General features: G+C 37.8%; 1 protein-coding gene across 14 annotated transcripts in view; it reads left to right on the top strand.

Moving 5' to 3' along the window:
- The window catches only part of FRY (FRY microtubule binding protein), a 199,377-nt gene that overhangs the window by 45,076 nt on the left and 136,463 nt on the right, over positions 1–17,838 (top strand). Inside the window, exon 1 of one of the 14 annotated variants that reach the window (XM_017731355.1) lies at positions 16,799–17,075. The exons of the other annotated variants lie outside the window; for them this stretch is intronic. Within the exon in view, the coding sequence (XP_017586844.1) occupies positions 17,015–17,075 (61 nt within the window). The 5' untranslated portion in view covers positions 16,799–17,014. Of the gene's footprint in view, positions 1–16,798; positions 17,076–17,838 lie in introns of those variants that run through there. 14 annotated transcript variants of the gene reach the window in all.

Here is a 17,838-nt window from a genome sequence, read left to right as displayed (position 1 = left end):
ACCCTGGACTTCAGCAGAGCAGATTTCAGTTTTTGACATTTCAGAAACTATTAGTGGGGATCTCATGAGGGGCAGCTCTAAAAGGCAAAGGAACTCAGGAAAGCTGACAGGTATTTGAGGTCAGCATCTTCCAATAACAATAATGGACTCCCCATGCTTAAGGAAACAAGCAGAAATATGAGGAGACTGGTTTGGCTTACCAGGGACCTCCTGGCTGAGCTCCACTGTGAAAAAGGCAACATATCTGAGGCAGAAGTGTGATTTGGCTACAAAGGAGGAATTTATAGACATTGCTTGGGCATGCAGGGACGGTGCTTGGAAATTCAAAATGCAACTGGAGGTGGGATTAGCAAGGAATATCAGAGCCAAGAAGGAGAGTTACTCTTGCTTCCGTAGTGGTAAAAGGCTGAACAAGGGCAATGCGGACCCATCACTGAATGGGGCAGGGAATTTAGTGACAGTGCACTGAAGTACTGAGCGACACTTCTGCCTCTGTCTTCAGCCAGACAGTCTCTCTGGCCTCTGTCTGCCAGATCCCCTTGATATAGCGCGTCTCAAAGGGGGAAAACAGGACTTGTTCAAGTTCAGAGTTCAGAAGCTCAGACTCTTCTTCGCAGGAACTACTGAGAAGCCTGGCAATTCCTTACACACTTATGATCTTCTGTATATTGCCAATTATAGTCAAATTCAAAACCGAGGGATGGCAGAGTTTTTCTTTTCACAGCAGACAGCAGAGCCTGCTAAAACAAGCTACTGAATGAAACACATCTGAGAAACACTGACTTCCTAGTTTGCTCTCAGCCAAGTAGCAGTAGTTTCACTGAGCTACTGACGGCCACTTGCATCCTCATGTGTGCGAAAGAGAGATCACAAATACAGAGACACCCCCCGAAATATTGATTTTTGTGCATCGTGTAAGATCACTGATACAACTGGTATTAGAGGTGCCTGAGAGATCCATCTTTGTCATGTCTCAGGAAAGAGATTCTGGGGCTCTTTTCAGGACACTGGTTTGAATCTGAGTGTTGTTTTGTAAATACTGTGGGATTGCTATAGTGACAGTATCACGTTTCTCTAGGGAAATACGTTACTGATAAAGAGCTTAATTAGGTGATTGGAGCCTTAGCAGAGAAGTTTCACACATTAAAAAAAAAGGAGGAGGCCCTTTTGAGAGACATGCTATACAATCTTTATTCTGGATACTTTCTATTCTTTCAGAAAGTTGCTGTCATCACATGTAGTGCTAATGAATTCAAGTTAAGAGACTGCTGTGGTTTTTCACTAGTGAGTGAGGGGGTGAGAAATCACAGTTTGTGTATGGCCAGAATGTGAAGATGTTAGATGGATTATATCAGACAAGGACTGATCAACAGAATGCATTAGATCTTGATTTTATTTATAATCGTGAAGTTGCAGATGGTTTTAGTTTTGTTTTGAAAAGCTTGAAAGACTAATTTATATTCCCTAGAATTCTTAAGTAGTACATGGCTCAGCACAGTAGTCTGCCAAAGATATTTTGAAAGACTCCTATAACTACTGGGTGATCATTATGCTGATATTTTTTCCTAATCTCAAGCTATCTATCTCCTCTCTCTCTGTAACTTTGAAGAGTCTCAACTCGTATGTGGAGTAAATTAAACTTCAGAAGATGTCAATTTATAAATTTGTTTGTTCTGATACTGTTTTCCTTGAACAAGTTTTGTTGAACACAATGTACAGAATTATCTTTCTTACTGCATTTCTGATTATTATTTATGAATGCCTTCAAATGTGTGGATTAATTTTGTTTTTTAGTCAGAAGGTTACCTGGATAGAGTTCTCGCTGAAGGTCTTCCTTGAGAAGTTTGCAGAGTAGGTTTCTGCATATACTCACAGCAATGCATTGTTGTATGTTTTCATAATGAGGTTTATTCTTTGCACATTACTGAGATATCAAGTGCTGAAAGTAGTCATTCCCTTGTAACTGGAATTGTTTTAGATAGCTTTCCTGTGGAAGCAGAACTTACTCAGTCTGCCTGCCTGCCTTTTTTTGGACATGTTAACAAAAATCAGAACAATTCAGAGACGGGTAGAATTCTTAAAGATATCTAAGTTTCTACGACTTTGTAAATTGAGGCTGTTAGGTAGTGAAGAGGGAATCTCAGCTGTTGAAGAATGGCTGCATGAGCCTCCCGCCTTCTTAGACTGGAGGAAATCCTTGTTGTGACAGCCTTTGTAAATACACCAGCTGTGAACCAAGCTTCAGTCACACCTTTGAGAGGATTGCACACAGAACTCATAGTGTTGCCTATTTTAAAGTACATTCACAAGATGCAAATTGACATTCATTAGTTCAGGTGCAGGGAAACCGCTGCAAATAACTTGGTTGTAATGGTCTCCATTATAATAATATTCATACAGTGCTTCCCATCTGGAAGCTTTACAGACTTAAATTCTTTCAGCATTATTACCTGAACATGTGAGATTGCTTTATTGCTATTGCTGGGCAAATCAAAACAGAGAAATTAACTGAGAAACACATATCCTGTGTTAGATCTAGAAATGAAGCCCTGTCTTCTGTTTTTGTACTGGAAGAACCTTTTTTTCCTTCACATTCTTGGTAGCCAAGTGACACATTGTAAGTTGTGACTCAGCCAGTTAATATATATAATGAGATTTTTAATTGACAGTAAGTAGTAGTTTTCATATGGAAATGTCATTGGATTGCTTTAAATTCCACAGCGTGCATATTTGTTGCTACTGATGTCTTAAATGAGGAGAAAATTACTTAGCTGCATTTCTTTTTCTATGAAGGCAGATGTTTGAAACAAATAACCTCACCCCACCCTTTATCTCTGCGCCATCTGAACCAAAGCTAGGTGGATATTTTGATTTTTGTTCTATTGTTCATAGCAGGAAAATGTGACAGATTCATTCCCCATAATACAATGTATGTATTATGTACTGGGATGAGTGTTTGATCAGGAGCATTTCTGATTCTCTGGGAATCAGAAGTTAGAATGTATCACTTTTTGAAATACAGAAGTCATCAAGGTTTGTAGCAAATTAGGCAAAGTCTCAGTGTGTCTGTGGTGAATCTTTAACAAATATGTCATAGAAGAGGAAAATATTTTCAAGGGGAATGTGAAATTAAAAATGTTGATTGTTTTTAATCATTTTTTTGTCATGTATTTAAGCAGTAAGGGATAGGACAGGTAGAAGTGGCTGTTTAGGGCCCTGCAGACTTCCATAGCAACTGAAATTACTGAAATAATTGGAATTATTGTTTTAATGAACTTTTAAAAGTTGTTAATATAGACAGGTTGGAATTTTATTTAAAAAAATAGAAAAAAAATTAATGATTATGTGTGTATATTGCTGCACCTACTTTTTAATGTAAACCCTCTCTTTTCCTGAGCTCTACAGTTTGGGCTAAAACACTTCTAATCTTAATGTCCCTGAAGGTGGATTTTAGAATTTTCTGCAGAAATGGTTCTACCCTCTCTAATAATGAGAAAACAACCCTATTGTTTGTTCGTGTTAAAAATTCTCATGTTGGGAATGGGTGAGGGACAGAGACCTTATGAGCCAACTGCCTCTGTACAGTGATTGCACAAAGAAAGTGAGGGCAGAGGGGAATGAATCTGCAATAAAAGCCCAGGAAAGAGCCTGTGGGAATGAAGGGACAAGAGGCAGGGGAATCATTATAGGGAAGGATGCAGAAGCAGGGGAACTGATACTTCCCAGGCAATGGGAGTGGAAATTGAGAGTGGCTGGTATGAGATGGAACCAAGGACACCCTGGAGGGGGATGAGTGAAGGAATAGGGATGGGAGAAGGGATGGGATGGGGTTAAGAGGACTGGCAGGGTGAGATGAGCAATGTTTAGATGGGCAAACAGTGCATTGGAGTCCAGAACTGGAACAGAGAGCCTGAAATGGGGAAAACAGCCATGAGGAGACACCAGATTGTAGAGATGGAGTAAGAAGAGAGCAGCTGGGGAGATGGGGGAGGTGAGAGACAGAGAAATCCCCTCCCAAGAGCAGAATGCAGTGCAGGAGACCTGATTTCCATCCTACATCCTTTCTTTATAGCACATCCTTCCAGTGCAGGGTATGCCTTCCTTTGCCTCAGTGCTTGGGGGGACAAAAAGTGTGAAATTTTATCAGATGAGGAGAACAGCAAGTGAGTTGTGCATGTTGTTAAGGTAACTGGGTCAACAGTTGGTTCATTTGGCATCAGATTAATCATACATCCTCTATATTACCTCACTTCTGAAAGCCTGAGTCCAATGAGGTAATGCAGCACAGTGGAAAGCACACAGATGTACAAAGAAATGCCCTTTCAGATTATTATTCTATTTATTATTACTTGTAATGCAGTAGCAGGTAACGTCCTAATGGACTTCTCCTCCAATACAGGAGGTAGTGTCTAAGCTAAGAACAAAAACTAGTCTGTGGTAGCATCTCCCAGGAGAGGGTGTCAGACAGATCTGGGCACTTTTTACAGAGTTCTCAGCTGAATGAAGAAACAAACCAGGTATTTGAGTATTAGGGTGTATTTGAGTGTCACTCAGCATACATTTAAATATAATAGTTTTATGAGCAATGCATTAAAAACTGGCATGAGGCACTGTAAATATTAAAGTATCCTTGTGGATGGTTTGTTACCGCATTAGATTGAGCTAAGCAGTTGTGTACTGCAGGGATGGACTCTAGGCTTTACTTTATCTCCTCATCAGGGATTTGAAAGAAGGTAAATAGCATGTTGTGACGTCTAAGTATACTTATACACGTTGAAATGTACAAGTATAAGCAATGAAAAAAGAGAGAAATAATCAAATGAAATAAGGAATTATTTAGAGTACAATTCTGAAAATTTATTTACCATGTGTATCTGTAAATGTCTTTCAAGATAGAATTTATTTTTAAAACATGAAAAAAACAAGACTGGCTACATGCTTCAACTGCAGTGTAAGGGCCAGCTCTTCACTGGAAGGGGAGAAACAGGATTTCTCACTGCAGCTGCAGTGACAGAAGGTCCATGTATATAAGTAGCTGCTCCTGGGCCAATTCCCAGCTCTGTTTTGCCCAAAGTGGGAATTCCAGGTGACTGACTGTTACAATGGAGCTCTGAGAATGGCATTTACAAGTAAGAGTTTTTCATTTATTTGAGGACAAGCAGTAGTCCTTCAAGGAGTGAAATGGAAGCATCACACTGCTGGCAAGTTAGATATTTATTTAAATTTATCATGTGCTTTGATATTAATAGATACTTAGAAGGACTATCTGCCCAGTATTAATACCACTGTTTCTCGATCACCATAAAGTCTGTTACTAATTTCTGTGGTAATTTTCTCGTTACATTAGGGAATCTATCCCTGCAAGGTAATGAGATGGTTTTTTCAAACTTGCTACCACTGATTTTAATCAAGCATTTTTCTCAATTAAGTACAAAGAGTTGTAAAATGCTTTTAGAACCTCTTGCGTAGCTAGCACACTTACTTACCAAATTTTAACCTTATTGGTAAACTTTCCTAAAACCTGTCTGACTGAGATGTCATGCATTTTAAAGATTACATTTGTATTGTGATGATATCCGTGGGGCATGACTTTGATACAGAATTCTCAGTTTTGTAATATTAAATCCAGAAAAGGCATTTCAAGTTCGTATTGTTTACATTTATTAGGTTGGATATGTTTACCTGCTTTATAAGGAGCAGAGTTTGAAACATTTGACTGGAAGGTTCAAATCTCTACATTATTGTTATAAGTATGTATGTGTGTGTAAATAAAAATAACAAATTATGTCTTTCTATTTAATACAGAAAATGAAGTCATTAAACTTCTTAAACACAAGTGACCAGTGAACGTTAAACTTCATTAAACACAAGTGATCAGTGTGATTAATTACAGTCTTTTTCAATCTCTTTTTTCTGTTTTGAATCATGCAATCATATGCATTTTGGATTCAAATGATAGCTATGATTTTCCATAAACTTTAGAAGAATTGGCACAGTGTCCTGAAAATCTAATAAGTATCTGCATTGATAATTTAAGTAATATATACTGAGCAGCATTTTCGGAAAGCTGAATATTGTCCTAAGGCTTTTTCATGGAAAACTAGAGAGTATTTAACTGTTTACATCAATGGAATTGGAATTAGATTGATTTAATTAAAAAAACAAAACAAAACATAAAGTTTATTTTAAATTTACTGTATTAGTTATTCCAGATGAAGGTTTTTTAAAGGTTGGAGATGGGATTTCAAAACCTTGAAGTTAAATTAAGCATTCAACCCCAAGCTACCACATTCTAGATGAGATTTTTAGCCATTAAGCTGTTCCATAAAAAGCAGTTACAGCCAAATTGAAAAGCAGAGGAGCTGCTTCTCTCTTCTGCTTTGAACATTTGAAGTGGCCCAACAATGAGAGGTCGCTGTGTGGATGTATCAAAGGCAGTGTTGGCTGTTGTGGGTCCAGTTCTGAGATGCTGCTTTACCCAGTAAATTTACCAGCAAAATTTCCCCAGATTTACCCAAGTGATTTATCATTTCAGTCTTTTTTTTTTTGGTTTCTGTTCCACAGGCTGATTTTAAGCACTCAACTTCCCAGTTGATGAGCCCTGAGCGAAAGTGTCCTGGAAATGCCACGTCCCCACAAAGGCGATGGTTGGCTGAGAGGATGGGGAAAATATCTGTGTGTCTACAGAGAGAAGTGTCAATGCTGGTGTTTAAATTCTTAATATGTTAGCAGCCTTATGTACCATTTCAGGTGCATGAGGTTCATATTTCTTATAGTTTTGTACATACTTTCTTACTTACAAAGGCGTTCATTATCATTGGGTTGCCATGGAGTACTGATCACGTGGATCTGGGAATAATAACCCATTATGCTAATATAGCTTGTCATTGTTTTTGATGCGAAGTGATGTCCCATAACAACATCTGATGCTTGTAACTAATGGAATTTATTGTAAGATCACAGTTCATGGAACACTGTTGGCAAAATTGCCTGCACTCTTCGCTTTGAATTCTCTGATTACATACCTATTACCAAAACCATTTGTGCATTTTTTAGGTCAGTATTCTCCTGGTTTTAATGTCTTTCTGCAGTGAGAATCGGGGATTTCTAACAGAACAATTCTGGCCTGTTTGCTTAATGCTAGAATTACGTGTTTTTCTTCTGAGCTCTCCTGACCCTTTTGGAGCCACAACTTTGTTACAAAGTTCCCTTTGGGGTGGAGGCCGGACAATTGACTGGGTTTGGTGAATTTCTTAGGTGCCACAAGGAAAGAATGAAAATAATTATGTCCAATAATTAGAATACAAGATTCTGTAATACATATGGCATTACCATATCCTTTCTTAATATACTAATTTCTTAAGCCATTTTATTTCAGACTGTGCTACTGTACAAGAAAGCCTTGGATCTTTGTATTTATGGGGCTTAATTCTGTAGCAGATGACCAGGCATTTGTTGGTGATCTGTAACATGCACTATAGCCTTTTCCAGATTCTCAGGACAGTCTGCCTTCATGTGCAAGTCAACATAACTTTCAATAAGCATTTCAGCTGTGGTTCTTCTCTGCTCCTCAAGCACTCAGACAGTGAAAGGTGACTTTCCTGGAGCACATCACTGCACTTTCAGAGCGCTTCACTTTTCTGTATAAGCATTCTCTTAAGGCAAACCACTGGTGTGTGTGGTTATCACTTTTACTTATGAAGCATATTTATAAATTATTCAGGCAGTGTACTCTTCCTTTAAAACATTAAAACCAACTCATCCCAATAAGTTGCCTTCACTTTTATGTTCTCTTGAAGTATTTTCTACAAAAAAAAACCCTTAAAATCAGTCTCTGTTTTGGCAAAGCATGTTCAGCAATCAAACCATCAGAGCAGGAGAACATTACATATATCACAAAGATACTCTGATCATACAATATATATTTGTACCTGGATGTACAAAGAGAAATCAAGTACTGATAGGAATTCAGACTTCTACTTCTTGATATTATCAAGATTAGAGAAAGGAGAATCCTTCTTGCAACATCTGTATCTTAGTTTTACCAATGAGAGATTGTTCTCAGAACTATGTTTTCTACTAATATATTCAACAAGTCATAAATTATACAACCAGAAAAAACATTGTGTCATCCAATCTGTGCTCTTCATAGAACAGGCTTTATGGCTTCTCTGAATTAATTTCTATTTGAGACAAAGCACATCTTAAAAAAAAAAAATCTTAATTTAAAATTTCCAGTAATGGAAGAATCAGCACCAGACTTAATAGCATTCTGGCAGTTAATTTTGCTCCCTTTGTGTTTAACTTATTTAATGCATTTGTCTAGTCTAAAATTCTGGACATTGGATGTTACTGAACAAAAAGCTGTCTCTTAGCAAATTTCTGTTCCCGATATTCATGCTTAATGGGCGGGGAAATCATCTCACCTAACTTTCAGGCATCATTAGTGTTTATATTTTACATCTTACACAATCAAGACTGGTTTTCCTGATAGCCAGTGAAGAGGTGCAGGAGTACAGTTCAGATGGGCTGCTTTAGACATGTTTATTGTAATGAATCACAGCTTGGACGTGCCTGAGTGCTTGTGTTGTCTAAAAAAGGCATTTGGGGGCAAGAGGCTCCATGAAATGTATTTTGCAGATAGGTGCCATCATAGGAACAATAAGTGCAAATTCCTGCCGTTAGAGGATAACTTTCTGTGTAACTTTCTCATGGTCAAATTAAATTAAATTTAAGGCAACTTTTGCACTCATGAGTTACAGTTGCCTTTTCCGAATGTCCTCTAGTTCACCAGCATCTTTTTTCAAGCTGCTGACACCAGAACAGGACTGAGCATCCAGCAGTGGTTGCAGAGCCATTGACAGTGAAGCAGTAGAGCTTTCCTGCTTTTGCTTTTTTTCGTACTGCTTGAAAAGGCTCTTCATAGCTCTTCAGGTCACAAGAATAGCAGCCTGTTTTCAACACATTAGTCATCCTGGTCTCGGGCCTTTTTTCATCATCAGTGTTTCCCAGGAAGAGAAAGCCTTATTCTGTCTGTGCAGCCTTGTTTCTGGCTATGCAATCCTCCATAGGTTAGAATTAATATCTCGTGTATTATTCGCTTGTATTTAAGTTTCAAATGCTATTCAAACAGAGTAGAAGGACTTTTTTTTGCTATTTTTTCTATCTATCACTCTTAATTTCAGTTTTGCCTGTAAACTTTCAAAAAAAGTTTTTTTTTATGTCGTTAACAGTAAGGATAAATAGTATAGAACCAAGAACTGGTCTCTGTACCTCCACTAGAAGTACATTCATTGCAGTATGATTCTTCCTTAATCCACAGATGTTACCTATCTTTTAATCTGTATTTGTTGTGAACATTGATTTTAGAGTTTGGTAAAATACCAATCCAATTGCCAAGCAAAAATGTAAGACTACACTTTCAGCCTTGTTAACCAAATTTATAATCTCATAGAAAGATATAGTTAATTTAATAAAATTTATTTTCCATAAACCTATGATTTTTGCATTGTATTATCATACTTTGGTTCATTATTAGTCAAATGCAGCCACTCCAGGATGAGTATCAGGCCAGCTGTGCTGTGATTGCCTGGATTGCCCTTGCTGACACTTGAGAAAATCTGATACAACCTTAGTTTTGTCCCAGCCCTCAGGAATAGTGAATTTCCCTTCGAATATACTATAAAAAGTATCTTTTTATTATTCTAAGATTTGTTTAGGCTCTTTGGTTTTTCTAATGAATTACTCTGTTTTTGCAGGGTTTAAGCTGTTTATTTGAAAAATTCAGTGTGAACCCTAGGATTCTTTCTTTATTTTGGTAATTAAATTACACCGAGTTCATCTCAATAGGTGCCCATTCCTCTCCAAATTTAATAACATATTTCTGGCATTCCAAAACATTTAGACATTTCAATACATGGCAGAAGTTTTCTGTCATGGCCCACCAGCATGAGAGCAATGTCCTGTCCATGTTGTATTTGGTATTTGCTACTGACTGCTCATGCAGAAGGTCCCTTGGACAGCAACTAAATTTCATGCACTCCACTTAGTGTTCAAGTGAAAGTTTTTCAGTGGGCAGCTGCACTCAAACTAAATTTTCACAAACCTTCACTGAGCTCATGTGGATGATAAAAGGAATTATCTTGTATTTCAGTCACCACAGAAAGTATTTTTGTCCTGGAGTTGCAGTCTACCAAAGCAGCAAACATTTGCATTTGCATTTAGGTTTGTGGCTAAGAAGCAAATGAACCCACTTTCAAAGAATTGTTAATGTAATGTAATAAAGCATTTTTAGATACTATGGCATCGTAATGGTCTGTGGCTGATAAAGACAGCTGCAAGCAAAGAGGCCGAATAGCATTTAATATGGAAGATAGACAGTGTTATGAGTGTGCTGCTGCAGCCAGTATTAAGTAATGACAGTGGTTCGATCAGATGTAGAGTAGGGGATTGATAAATATTAATCCAGACTTTGGCTGCAGAATTTTTTCTTTCATTTTTCTTTGTATAGGTGTTACTTTGTGTGCTCCACTGTAGAGGGAAACATGATTGATGTATCTCTTGTGTTAGTCTTTATTCACAGAAATCCCTCCTGTGGTGTCATCACAGAAGGCTTCACAAAATTTTATGAAAGCCTTCTTGGTGTGTGAAGGTTTAACTTGCCAGTCTACAGATCCAGGCTGTGGCTTGGTTTACTGCTGGTGTTGTGCCATTTTCCACCCACACAAGCAAGGGCAGGAATTCTAGCCAGCAGCAGCTAAAATGCACAACAGTGCATTTTAATCCATACAAGGTGTTCTTGAAGAGTCTACAGGTTTAAGAGTGAGAGTCATCACTAATAACTTTGGGATGTATATCTTTGTTGTCAGTTCTCTTTCAGAAATCACTGAATGAGTGATAGGCACCTCTAGAAAGTGATTTATTCTGTTTTAAGGTAAGAATCTAAGAAGGGTTTGATGGATCACCTAGAAATGTCGGTCACAATTTACCCAGAGCCTGGATGGCTAGATTAAGTTTGATATTTGGTCTGTAGGTGGCTAAATTTGTAACTTTCCCTGACAGACACCCATAGAGTAGATCAGGTGCACCAGAAGATGAGGTCAAGAAGGCAAGTACAATTTTAAGATTTTCCTTAGTAGTACTACGCTTTGAAACATAACTAGACTTTGAAACATAACTAGGCATCTTTATTCTGGCATGAAATGAGCAAAGCTCTAGGAAACCCACTCTTAGATGTTGAACAGTGTTATGTCACTAGAACTACAAGCTGTTTCTTTTTGTATATTGGTAATAAAGTACTGCTTGTTTGCATGAGTGCATCACAACACACTCAGGTTTTCATACATATGTGTACATTGCACAGAAGACACGTCATCCACATGCGATATGCTGTTTCCATTCCAGTGAAAGACAAGAGTTTTTAACAGCATGATCCAACATGTCAGGAGTTTGGAAGAGCAAGTGTGAACAAACAGACAACAAAAATTCAGGGATGGTTCCAGTTCAAACATCTGAGGTAGCTGTTGAAATTGGAATAGGACTCAGCTGCAAGCATTTAAAATGTCTCTCTCTAGTAAAAAAATAAACAATTTAAATATCTTTTCAAAATTCCATCTTACACAGACTTACAGTTGTATTGCAAAACATTTAAGTAGAAAAGGAAAAGTATATTGTCACAAAGAGAAAATGTATGGATGTCATGGTTTAAAGCCAGCTGGCAACTAAGCACCACAAGGCCACTGGCTCACTCCCATGGGCAGGCAGGTGTTCAGCCATCCCCAGGAAAGCTAGCTCTCCATTACGCCTTGCAGTAACTGGGGCAGACAGACACTGTAACTCTGAATGACCCCTCTTTCTCCTTCCCCCAGCTTTATAAGCTGAGCATGACACCACATGGTCTGGGATCTCCCTTTGGTCAGCTGGGGTCAGCCGTGCCAGCTGTGTTCCCTCCCAACTCCATGTGCACCTCCAGCCCATTGCTGGCAGGGTGAGAAGCAGCGAAGGCCTTTGGCTCTGTGTAAGCCCTGTTCAGCAGTAACTGAAAAATCCCTGTATTATCAATGCTGTTTACAGCACAAATCCAAAACACAGCCCCATACCAGCTGCCGTGGAGAAAATTAACTCCACCCCGACCAAAATCAGCACAGCAGTAAACGAAGATATAGGTCACATCCTCCCTGCTTGTTAGCGGTCCCTCTTCTGGAAGTAACTATTCCTTCTCTTTTGGGCTCTTTAAGCCTTGTACTTCCTAGGCCCTTTTCCAAGTTCCCTAAAAATAATTCTTCTGCTAACACCCATCAACCACAAAATTACAGGAGTGTCTTCATCTCCCTGTCTCTGAAAAGGAAAGCAAATGCAACAAAATGTCTGTCTAAAATTCTTATAGGAAGCTATTTTCTGATCCAATAAAACCAAAGTGGAGCTTAGCCTTTTTGCCCTAGTACCTGAAAAAAAATGTAGAAGAAGATTATGAATGTCTTTATTAAAAATAAAATGGCTTTTAAGCTCTATTGGAGCCCAAAGAAATTCTGGTGTAGTTTCAGAAATAAACCTTGTCTCTGTTTTAATTTTTGTTTAAAAAATCCCCAACAATTATTCATCTGAAAATATCTTTTCACCCTTCTTTGGAGTTTTTTCTTTTGGAATAACTGGAAAAGGTAAAAAGTTATGTAGAAAAGATACCAAGATCTTTGAAATCTTTTGAAAGTATATTGTTAATCTCAAGTCAGCCTTCAAAGAGGCATCGTGTCATTACCATATAAAACACAGGAACTGAGAAGTATTTTTGTTTGATTTGGATCCCATCAGAAGCAACAAAGATGCTTCCTTTAGTGAGAAGTTACCCCTAAATAAAACACTCAAATGTGAAAACTGTTTTAGATTTTCCACAAGATTTTCCATGCCATCTAGCTTTTTCAGTCTTTAATCTCATAATTACCAAGCAAATTCTATAACTGGTACAGTTAAAAATCTTTATGTTGCATGCCTGTATTCCCACATATCTTCAGCACATATCTTCAGCACATGGTATATGTAAACAAGAAAATAATGATTTAGAGAAAAAGAAGCAGGAAAGTAAATGGTGAGCAAAAAGAATGGGAGGGAAGAAGAATTGCTTTCCTGCCTCACTCACATCTTGCAAGGATCTGAGATAAGAACCTAGAACAGCTGCTCAACCCCTGACCTGCCACTTAGGAGAAGGAGGGAGGGAAAGGCTACATCTTAGAGGATCATAGTTACTAGGAGCTTAGCCAAGTCAGTGAAAAGGCCTTTAAAAGAAATCAAGGGACACATATGACAGGGTTTCCTGTTTGTTTATTTGTTTTGGCAATCATCGTTCTTGAATCCTCTGCATATGCAAGGGGAGAAAATGTGTTCCACTCACTGCTTTCCTCTACAGGCTCTCACATCAATTACCGCTCTCTTGCAGAGAATTGCAGTGCTCCTCTGAGGATTACAAAGCTTAACATTTACCTACCAGCAGCTGGGATGTGAGGGCCAGAAGGTTGCTAGTGGCTAATAAGGCCAAAACAACAGTTTTAGCTTTTCCAAGGTTCTAGGTTGAACAAGATCCTTGGCTTCAAAGCGAACAGGCACTTCACCACATCCATCTCCAGTAAGACCTATCTGTATGTTACAGTCATGTAGGGACTAATGTTTCCCGGAGTTTGGGCAAAGGTGTCTCTATTAAACTGATTATTTTCTGGTGGGATCTGTCGCAGAAGATGGCAGCTTCATAAGCATCTCTGAGTGGAATGAACATATGAACTCTTTGTAGACGTGCAGAGAAGAGCATTCCCCACAAGTGATATTTTAACACCCATAAGGCCTACTGAGTGGCCATATATTTATTTTCATGGATGCTGCATTTTGTTTCTATCCTGCAGAGGATTGGATCTGATTGTTAAAAATTTACCACATCTGGGACATGTTCTTAGGCTCCATTCTGCAAATCATTGTCCACCCTTGGATTCAGGGGAGGGCTGAATGAGTTTGCTATGAAGAGTTAGCCTTATGTCCCAAAATGTTCAGTCTCACTGAGGATATCATATGGTCTGTTTTAGGCATGTGTTTGTATAAGATACTGAAAATAAATTGAATGGCTAACGTGTGCACGTGCATACACACACAACGCTCATGCCTCCTTTTCCTTGGGTAGAGTAGTTGGGTTGGCCAAAGCTTACACTTTATTGGCCATTTTGCCACTTCTTAGTGGATGCACTAATTAATTTGTCTCCTGTTTTCTGTCTTTGCTGTTCCTTGAGTTCACATGAAATTTGTATTCTCCTATTATGCTAAAAGGAATAGGAAGTTTACAAGTCTGCAGGATTTGGAAGTGTCTTTTGTAGTTCCACAAATACTGTGAAAAGAGTGGAATACGTATATCTAAACCTGGCAACAGCATTTTTTCACTATATACTCAGACAGAAATAATTTAAAATGTTGGTCTTATCTTGGGTAAATCGGTAACCAAGTCCTGGAGTGCCTTTATCATGGAAGGTATCTTCTTCCTTTCTCTTCCCGTGCCAGTTTACACAAATTACTCTCCTGAGGCATGTCTCTTTAAAGAAATTAAGGAACCTGAAATGTATAAATTAGCCTTTTCTCTCTTATAGTTTCAGCATAATCAAGTATTTGAGGATATCCATTTTGGAGAGCTTAGGTCATCTCAAGATGATTTTTGGATATTCTCCCAAGTCTATTCCCTTTAGACTTATTTTCTGAATGAGCTGTTTTGCTCCAGAATCTTGAACTTCTTTTGTACTTTTCCCCACTGATCTCACTGTCTCTTCTCTATTTTATCTTCTAGACTAGATAGTATTTCCTCTGGCACAGGAATTTCCAGACTTTTATTTTGCATGCAACTGTTTGGGTTTTATCTTTGTTTCATTGCAGACCATCTGTCTAGTTGGTCAACCAAAGAAACTCTTCCTGAAGATTTCTGTATTTGCATTAAATAGGCTTTTGAAAGTCAACATGAGTTGGGATAGTTTTATGTCATGTTCTTGTCAAGACAGCTGCACAAAATGACTGATTGTCTTCTCCAATAGTTGCCTGAACAGTTTTAGATAGTCTTCAGAGTCTGGAGTTTTAGAATACACGTTTACTGAGATTTCCAATTTTGGAGACAACCTTGTTCTACTAAGAGGGAAAATATGTTTGAGATTTTTTTCATATAGACTTTCTTATATATTCTTATTATCTGTATGTGCCTGTACCTAATGTCTGTGTCTACGTACAGCTGTCAGTGAGGGAATTTTTCACTGAAAAAAATTCCCTTACCTTGAGGGAAATGATCCTTCACAGGGACTCAATTTCATGTAATATGAATATTTGTCTATGTGTTTTTTACTGCTTATTTTACATTGTTTATTAAAATAGAGGAAGCTTTGAAGCAGTATGTTCCAGTAAGTGTAGTTTCAAAGCTCTGCAGTCGATACTCTCTGCCTGAGACATGTGTATGCAAAGGGTTATTACACATCTCTCCATCCCTGGGCCAGTGCAGGCCAGCCTTACTGCAGCTGGAAGTGTAATTTATTTCCACTACTAGAGAAGGAAACTGGATCTGCAGAGCTGTTGCTTATGGTAGATTTGTACAGCAGCTTTTATGGACCTTAGAAATCACTACAGGCCATAAATTTGTGGTTTCTTACATTCATTTTAATAATTAGTTTACTATATTTATGTAAGCATGCAGTTGAGAACAGTGTCATTACATTGCATTGTAACCCCTATGAAGAGTAAGGCCAAGACCAGTACCACCATAATTTACACTTTTACTTTCCAGATAGTCTGGACGTGGGACTTGGTGTCCACTGAATTCTTCCTGGTCTTTCATTTTTTACTGTAAGTCCTCCTAAGAAAGAGTCAGAAACACAAAAAAGAGCAGACATTAGTAGCATTGATTGCTTGTTGTAAAGTCCTGTACTTCAAATAAGTTTATTTTCTATCATAGATATTTCAAGTCATTAGTACTATGTTTTATTGGTTAACTCTATACCTTTATGGTTATTTTTTCTTGAAACATGCAAATTAATTATGAAAATAATGTTTACATTAAATAGTCCTATTACTGCATCTTACTAATATGCTGGACTAACATTTTTCTTGGGAATCATACAGTTCATTTTACCAAGATAAGAATGGATCTGCTAGACCTTAGTATGTTTCTTTCAGCAAAAGCTCCCTTTTTTTATTCTCTATCAAGCTTGAATTAATTGGGAATGTTCTCCTTCAAAAGGTGAAAAAGCAACCTTTTGTGGTGCATTAACCATATCCTTGTAAATTAAATTCTTCATGCTTTATTTAATAATGTCTTTTTCACTTTCTTTTTAATGTTATAATTGCTATTTTAAAACAAAGCAAATTTTCTCAAGAGTTATTGCAGCAGATGTACAGTTATTCTTAAGGATATGTGGTTTCTCACTGATTCTTGGCACGGGAAAAGAAGAGATACTGGGTTGGTTTAATCGAAAGGAATTTAGACTCTATGTACTTTTGGCCAAAAGACTTTAGTTACAAAACAAAACCCATCCTGTGTTGTCTCTGTGCTTTGCATTTCTATACTAATTGCTTTCAGCTTGGATTGTATGATAATACATGTGTTTGATATGTGTGGTTTGTTTGTGTCGAACTCCATTATCCTGTCTCATGTTCTTGGAGTGCCTGAAGTAGTTTCACTAATCTGTCAGCATAGTATGTACTTCTGGATAAATATAGACATGCAGCCACTCTGTGAGTGGTCATCATCATATGCTGAAGCTAAAAATTACCCCTTTGGTTATGGAAAGGCTGAGCTGATCCGCAGGCCTGCTCTAGCTCACACATTGCAGTTCTTCAGCATTTGTCTATTGAAAAGCAATGCCAAGAAACTGAAGGAAATGTCTTCCTCACAAGCAGTGGGGAAGTGTGAAACAGGATTATGAAACAACTAATTTATTTTTCAATTTTAGTTAGAAAAGGATTCTAACTTTTCTGACTGAAGGAGGGGAACATTTCAGGTATTCACAGGCTCATGGATATTACAGTAGCATGTTGGAGAAAATCCAGCGTGATCAGCTTTATAAAGGGTCTCGGTAGGTATGAAAATACTGCAGATAGATGTTTGTGTTTGTCTTATTAGTTCGCTCGTTGTTGCTAAAGTGTAAATTTGACACAGTTTACTAAAAAAAAAAATGCAACCTCTGTTTTTTCTGCTTAAAGATACTGAAAAGTCAGTAACTCTTTATGGCTGGAGTTATATCCAGTGTAGCAGAGATTCTTGGTTTGTGCATTATGATCATTCAGTTGTTTTGACTCCTCTCACAGCTTTAGGAAAAATACCTGTAGTGCAGACCATAGCAGGGGCTCTCTTATGATAATTTAATTTGGTACTCATCCCCAGTATCAGCTTTTGACCGTGTGTTGCACTAAAACTGCTGTGCTTTTTTGCAACTGTTTTTCTGATCAGGGAAATGATCAATACATAGAAAATTCTAGCAGTGATTTTATGTCAGGAGGCCTTTCTGTGGCAATAGTATATGCTTGTGAGGACAACCATGGTTGATATTTCAGTGATACTTCCATATTTATTCCTTGTCTTTAATTTTTAAAAAATACATAACATTGAGAAAATAGTATGGTTATAGCCTGTGCTCAATGAAAATACTCTGTAGGATAAGAGTATAATTTGAAATACAGCTTATTGCACATTTAGTAGAAAAATAAGGGTCCGTGTTGGAAACAAGAACATGTGCTTCAGACAGAGTTAAATCCCCAAATGGTACAGACATTTTATAGTTGATCAAGCATGGTTAAACTTTGTTACAGATTTTCATAGGATAGGAGCTTTAAATATGT

This window comes from Corvus brachyrhynchos, unplaced genomic scaffold (assembly GCF_000691975.1).
Source record: "Corvus brachyrhynchos isolate BGI_N302 unplaced genomic scaffold, ASM69197v1 scaffold103, whole genome shotgun sequence".
In the NCBI taxonomy this organism is placed as follows: domain Eukaryota; kingdom Metazoa; phylum Chordata; class Aves; order Passeriformes; family Corvidae; genus Corvus; species Corvus brachyrhynchos.
This window is presented reverse-complemented; position numbering and strand designations above follow the sequence as displayed.